The sequence below is a fragment of the Phoxinus phoxinus genome (genome assembly GCF_949152265.1).
Source record: "Phoxinus phoxinus genome assembly, chromosome: 14".
Classification (NCBI taxonomy): domain Eukaryota; kingdom Metazoa; phylum Chordata; class Actinopteri; order Cypriniformes; family Leuciscidae; genus Phoxinus; species Phoxinus phoxinus.
Genome location: NC_136889.1, coordinates 17,668,612 through 17,675,669, shown reverse-complemented (window position 1 = coordinate 17,675,669; position 7,058 = coordinate 17,668,612). Strand labels below are relative to the sequence as shown.

The following is a 7,058-nucleotide window of genomic DNA, read 5'->3' as shown; positions in this document are numbered from 1 at the left end:
AGTCCGAGGTCAACAGATGAAAACTGCGATACAAATGAGTCATTTATAATCACAAGATTCAGAGAATGGCCTTTGCAGTGAGTCGGGCCAGTTACCAATTGCAAGAAATTAAAACAGTCAAGTAGCGATAAAAAGTCCACATGAATGTTGAAATCCCCGACAATATGAACTCTGTGGAACTTCAGGGTCAATATTGACAGAAAGTCAGCAAATTTTGACATAAAAACTGCATGTGACTTAGTCTTAGGTGGTTTGTAGACTGTAGCAATGATTGTAGAAGCAGGAACAGAAATAGTCAAAACCAAGCATTCAAATGCTGAAAACTGAGGAACAGTGATGACTTGATGACTTGTTTCCAGTCTTGCAGTCTCTCATGTTCTTGCTCAGACGTGGACGGCTCTGAGATCTCTGGTGTGGCGGCTTGAGTTCCTGTCAGGTTGGGGTTGGACTTCAGGCTTCGGGTCACGTCTCGAGCTCAAGCCCTCGACCAACGACAGCAAGTGTGTTGTTTCCTATCCAACACAAAGATTATATGAACATGTGAACTCATGGATGTTTTTTCTAGAGCTGATTTACAACAGAACTGAATTCTTGCAATTGCATCACTGATTCTGTTATTTTCCTGTTTATTACTGTGAAGCCGCTCTGAAACAATCTGTATTGTATAAAGCGCTATATAAATGAAGGTGACTTGACTATAACAAGAACATTACAATGAACACACATTTGAAAACCTCACTACAAATACTCCAGAACTGAAGATAAATGATAATAATCCTACTCTGTCTGTTACACTTCCTCACACCTGAAATCACTGATCGAGTGAATCTCCTGAACATCTCCTGAACTTCTCCTGATCATTTCTAATCCATTCATGTTGTAACATCTGCTCTAACGTCGGGCGTTTAGTTGGATCCAGGGTTAGGCACTGGCTAATCAGATCACTGCATTCTGTACACATTTTATTAAGGAGAGAGCTGGTTAGTCATGACTAGGGGTGTAACAATATATCGTGCCACAATATATCGCAATACAAAAATGCAACAATATGTATCGTGGATAGTGACAATATGTATCGTGGAGAGTTCACCCAAAATAGAAATTACTGTATAAGAAAAAAATCATGTTTTCAGAGTTTTAGTGTCAGTACTACATTAAACTACTATATAATGTTAATTATAATGTATAATAATGCAATGGTCAGCTTCAGAATCATGAATATTTTTATTCTGGTGTCACCATTATCCTTGAATTACAAGCACCAAGTCCAAACCTGTTCATTTAAACCCACAATGTAATATCAAAGTTAGCATTTTAATCAACAGTAAATTTTTTGTTAACCTTTTATCATATATCTTGGGAGTATCGCAATAATACCGTATCGTGAGTTCAGTATCGTGATATATATCGAATCGTGAAATGAAGGTATCGTTACACCCCTAGTCATGACCATGTGACACGAATGGTGGCATCTATGAAAACAGCATCTGAAACATGATTAATATAAGGTAAACTGTTCTTTATCTTTCTTTAAAGGTGAAGTATGTATTTTCTGTGGCACCGAGCAGAATTACAAAAATATAGCATATTTTCAAACAACCAAACGCCCCTTTCGCTTGTCGCGCCTCCCTCAACTCAAACATCACAAACGCAGCTCTTACTGGTTCTTCTGAAGGCATGTTCTACATATGAGGAATCATTTGATCTGTGTTGCATTTGTCTTTATGAACATTTGTGTTTCTGAACGGGTGCATGATGATGCTGTATGTTATTGAAGCGTCCTTTATAGCGTGTTGCATCTCAATGCCCCATTCGCTTTGACGCGTTCATGACCGGTTTAATCTTTAAAGGTATAAATGCAGTGAATTTTGGCTTTCACTTCTGTGACTAAAGCTGAATATCTTTTCCCATGATCCCACAGCGGCTAAACACCCTCAGTAGCCACGCCCCCAAACACACGCTATAGGTTGGGCTGGAAAGACATTGGGAGGCTCAATGTTTACACTTTTGGGGGAGATAAACCCATAAATGACATACTAATAGTAATCGATGAACAATAAACTGGGAGAAGAGAATGTATTTTAACATAAATCTTACGTATTTCACCTTTAACTCTCTCTGTGTACGGAGTCTCCCCTTTATGTGTGTGTTTATCAATGTCATCAATATTATTCACTCACCTTTGGATAAGTTGGAGTTCAGAAATGTAACTTTGGCTTCTGTGATTTCCAATGTATTGAGAAAAGGACGACATGGGTTCACCATCTCGTACAACATCACTCCTAGAGCCCAGACATTTGTTGGGACGGCGTGGAATCGAGGTTCAGTGTGGACTTCAGGTGGGCAGTAATCCAGTACTCCTGTAAGTAAGACATTCGCACATTGTTGAGCAATTTTTTTTAAAGCATCAAATAATCAGTAAGTCGCTACATTCAGGTTTTCACACTCCAAAAATGCTCACCAACGTATATGTCACTCTCGTAGCCGTCAGCACTAAGTAGGTGACCGCTGCCAAAGTCTATCAGCTTGAGCTGTAACATGTTTTTCCTCAACAGGAAATTCTGCGCATGAACATCACTATGAAAAACGCCGCGCTCAATGCAGTGTTGAACTGCCAGCACAGCCTGTCGCATGATGATCCGTGCTGTTGTTTCATGCAGTTGAGGATTACGACTGATGAAGTCCAGCAAGCTCTCGCACGGTTCAGGGAACTCCATGATGAGAGTGAATTTTCGAGGGTGTTCAAACCAATCGTACAGCTGTATGACATAGGGGCTTATGGGTTCTTGCCTCATCTTTAGCAGCAGCGCCACTTCTGTAATGAGCGGTTTGGGATGCCCAGGCTAGAGAAAAGTAGTAGACAGAAGGTTAGCTGGGTAAAAATCTGAAGAAAACATCATTTTAAAATATACTTTTTTTTAAATCTTTGTAGATACGATCATCAGAGCCTTTCCAGGCTTATTTGTCTATTATATTTACAGCGAATGCTTCACACAGGTGTATTGACTACAGTAATCAGCACTTAAACAACACATACACATTCAGATTTTGACCAACTTACAATAGCAAGATAAAGATCGTTGTAAGTCTTGCGCATCCGCTTGATGGCAACCTGCAAAAACACACAAAAAAACTGTATTCAATAACAGTAATAGTATTTAAGCGCCTGACTTTGCACATAACATTTACCATTTGAGCATCTGAGTATTAAACCAAATACTTGAAAAATAAAATACAATTCAGCAAGATTGCTTTACCTTTTTGCCATCCAATTTCCGTGTTCCCTCGAACACTCTTCCGAATCCTCCGGATCCAATCATCTCTCCCACGTTATAGAGAGTCTCAAAGGACCCTAAAAAACAAATCAGAAAAATATGAGAAATATATGAGCTTGCTAGATCCTTGGTTTTATATTAAAAATATCAGTGCTGGTTGTGTCGAGAAAATAATTTTTTGAAAACAAGTCTATCTTTATTAAAAAACAATACGATAATACTCTTTAAACCAATGTTGGAGAAATAATTTGTGCAGATTTACCGTTATTCGGCTTGACGGCGGAGTGATCGGGATCAGGTGATGAAGGATCAGGATCAGAATCCAGATCCGCTGGAGGAACGAAAGGCTCCACATCATCCACAGCAAAACAGCAGAGGAACGGATACTTCACAGCCTTCCACATCCTTCTGAGCAAAGAACCAGATCGTTTCCTCTTCTTGGGTTTTTCTGAAATGAAGAAAAACAATTGACTTACCGGTATTAAAAACATCAATGACGTCAAATTAAGCAAAGATATACAGTAATGACATAACTTACATTTTACTGTTAAATTCTAATCTGTTATGTTACAAATCCAAAGAAAATTCCAGCAAAATTTTGCAGAGCAGCAGTAAATGTGATTGGACATAAACATGATAAAAACTATACTAATTATTAGCAACATCTCTATCTGTACACTTTACAGTCTCCAGCCTTATTTCAGTCTCACCAGTCGAGCTCTTGTTCACCGGTGGCGGTGGTTCCATACGGACATTTGAAGTCTCCGTTGGGTCGATGGGAACTTGACCTGGCAGCGGAGGGCACATAAACTCTTCAAAGCTGTTGGTCCTGGACAATCTCCTGTTGCCGCCACTGCCCTGTTCATATTGGCTTTCCGATCTATCGCCACTCCGCTTCCTCTGGACGATGTACGAGCCTTTGCTGCTGAAGCTCTTCAACCCACATAACCACCTCTTCACATTTCCCACAGAGCGGGACGAAGATGATGTGGACATGATGCCCGGTGAAGAGTCTGGGGAAACATTTTTAATAATATTACAATTTGGTCACATCAAATTGTTACTTTATTTAAATTTTTTCAACTTTCTTTTTTGAATGATAAATTACTTATTAACTGAGCCATAAATTCTTCAATAAAAGCCTATCCTGACCTCTGTGACAGCGTTTCGGTGAAGTGGACGGACGTCCATCATCTGGGCTCTGCAACTCCCTCCTGCTGTCAGTCCGATCTGTGGACACAGAAAAAGAAAACTCAGAAGATGATGTGGACATGATGCCCGGTGAAGAGTCTGGGGAAACATTTTTAATAATATTACAATTTGGTCACATCAAATTGTTAATTTATTTTAATTTTTTCAACTTTCTTTTTTGAATGATAAATTACTTATTAACTGAGCCATAAATTCTTCAATAAAAGCCTATCCTGACCTCTGTGACGGCGTTTCGGTGAAGTGGACGGACGTCCATCATCTGGGCTCTGCAACTCCCTCCTACTGTCAGTCCGATCTGTGGACACAGAAAAAGAAAACTCAGAAGACTGAGGGGTGAAATATCCTGGAAGCTTCTGGATCAGTGTCTGGGTCAGGTCTGGCAGTGGATCCTGGGAGAAAACAGATGTACTGGAGCTGGAGCTGGAGCTGGAGCGGCCTGAGTCTGGAATATTTCAGACATCACATAGTTAGAAATGTTTAAAATAATCAATAATGTCAGCGGTCAATTACTAATTATTATATAGTTAACGTTACTCAAATTTAAAAGTTTATTTTAAATGCAAGGAATCAAATACATGTGATAACTTAGCTGGTAAAATTTATAAAATGGGTTACCTTCACATTAATTTAGTCAATCATTGTACAACATCATACCATAACATACCATAAACAAATGAAAAACTAAAGCACTCACCTCCTCTTTCACCCATGAGAGCCTGAGACATCTTCCTTCAACCTAAAATAAAAACAATACAGAAATACAATACAAAATACAATACAATAAAACACTAACGTTACCCTTCTCAGAAATACTCCTCCCCCAAAAAAATAAAATTAAAAATAAAACAAAAAATTAAAAACTCCAAACACCTTCTCACGAAATAACAATAAACAAAAGTATCCTCGGAAATAAAATTAACTTTCAAAAATATAACTTAAGGATAAAATATAAAGGATATATCCTCCGATGTTCTTCTAGAAAGTCTCCTCTCAGAAATCCTCCGAACAGTTTTGAAATCTCAAGATCGATCGCACAGAAACTCTGCAAAAGTTTGTCAATTCGCCTCGTCTCTCAACCAACAAACAGCGCTCGGTTCGAGTGTGTATCAGTCAGCATTCATAACACACGCGTCGCTATAGAAACTAAAATTTAAATCACTCAAATGCAGTCAGGATTCATAACAGGGGTCGCTATAGCAACACAAATTCGAATCACTCAAATGCACGCACGCACGTGCTATGAGCACAGCACGTGAGCTCACATCGAAACTGAACACATTTATTGAATAGTTACAAACTTAATTTTTACGTTTTCTTTAATAATACATATGAGATGTATTATTTTTGAACAGTTATTTGTTTTGACACGTTTTCAAAACTGTCACCTTTTTCTCCACACAATTCCCAAAACCAGTCACAAAATGGGAAATGCCCCACATCTCCTACAAAATGTAACACTGCATTCAAAATGCCATAAACACGTGTCAGGACACTTATTTCATAATAGTACATTTTTGAATATAATACCATAAACACTGTTGTTCTAAATGTAAAGCTCTTTGGTCTTGCATAGGCTTATATCTCAATACCAGTGTTGTGCCTGAACGCCTTCATTGAACGATAGTTCATGAACTCGTTCATATTTTGGGCGAACGTGAACTGAACGTACTGTATTACTGCCTGATGAACGTTACTGTGAACTCGTTCATTCTGGTGTCGGTGAACGGCACGCTCTCTCCGTTTAACTTCGTTCAATGGGGTGCCAGATTTCTATAGAGCCTTCCAGGCAAAATCCGGCTAAAACACCCCGTAAACGGCCTTAATATGTAGCGGGGAAAACACCCAATCTGGCAACACCAGCCACCAGTGTCTCCTGGCTCTCTCGGTCGATCTCGTTCATCAAAATGAACAAATCTTTTTTCCGAGTCATTTCGTTCATTTAAGGGGCTTTAAATGTTATACTATTAACTGGCAAATTCCCCGAACACATCCACTTACGCAATCTTGATCATATTCTGAATTATTAAATCATTATAATGCAGTCAAAAATCGTTTACAGGGAACATAAATAATTACTTTACCTTCCGAGTCTTTCGTTCATTTGTCACGTGACAGACGCAATGAATGGATTCATGAACGACTCATCACTAAACTCAAAACAAAAAGCAGCATGATCATTTAAACGAGTTTTATGACAAGGTCCGTGAGGATGGGAAACATCTGACGCACAGCTTCAGTGTTAAAACTGATAAAATAATTGCTGTGTTTCTATAAATGGGCTGTGGCAATCGCTTGGGCACACACACATGCACACACATTTTGTTGTAGATATAGATATTTGAAATAAATGATAGGTTAAGAAATGCTTACTGCAAATCTAAGTAAAATACCATTTTCTGGTTTCTTATTAATCATCATGTGGCAGAATTGTCAAACCTGAGAGCTCAGTGCAAATTAAGTGATAAACTTTGACAAAATGTGATTATAATAGTGTTATAATAGTGAGTGTTTTATAATGTCTAAACATGAGTGCAAAAGCACCTCTGAATAGAACTCATTGGCTCACTTTCA

The 7,058-nt window shown here is 38.6% G+C and overlaps 1 protein-coding gene across 3 annotated transcripts; it reads right to left on the bottom strand.

Annotated features, from left to right (window-relative positions):
* Nucleotides 1-358: 358 nt before the first annotated feature.
* LOC307010744 (uncharacterized protein) lies at nucleotides 359-6,295 on the bottom strand. 3 transcript variants are annotated; one of them, XM_079635714.1, is made up of 11 exons: nucleotides 5,182-6,294; nucleotides 4,705-4,929; nucleotides 4,428-4,505; nucleotides 3,986-4,288; nucleotides 3,538-3,723; nucleotides 3,258-3,352; nucleotides 3,062-3,112; nucleotides 2,462-2,843; nucleotides 2,181-2,360; nucleotides 806-951; nucleotides 359-512 (listed from the first exon to the last, which is right to left on the bottom strand). In XM_079635714.1, the coding sequence occupies exons 1-10, from the start codon at nucleotides 5,210-5,212 to the stop codon at nucleotides 812-814; spliced, it is 1,671 nt and encodes a 556-aa protein (XP_079491840.1). In that variant the 5' UTR covers nucleotides 5,213-6,294; the 3' UTR covers nucleotides 359-512; nucleotides 806-811. The 3 variants fall into 3 exon arrangements, with proteins under 3 accessions (XP_079491840.1, XP_079491842.1, XP_079491841.1); XM_079635716.1 differs by lacking the exon at nucleotides 806-951 and having other exon boundaries at nucleotides 5,182-6,291; XM_079635715.1 differs by lacking the exon at nucleotides 359-512 and having other exon boundaries at nucleotides 805-951; nucleotides 5,182-6,295.
* Nucleotides 6,296-7,058: the final 763 nt, after the last annotated feature.

What these genes read in the sequence shown, in the direction of transcription:
- LOC307010744 (XM_079635715.1), bottom strand. Translation starts at nt 5,212, where the DNA reads ATGTCTCAGGCTCTCATGGGTGAAAGAGGAG. An exon ending in ACCGAAACGCTGTCACAGAG is followed by an intron (nt 4,289 to 4,427) that starts GTCAGGATAGGC and finishes ATGTTTCCCCAG; the next exon opens with ACTCTTCACCGGGCATCATG. An exon ending in CGAGAGTGACATATACGTTG is followed by an intron (nt 2,361 to 2,461) that starts GTGAGCATTTTT and finishes TCTTACTTACAG; the next exon opens with GAGTACTGGATTACTGCCCA.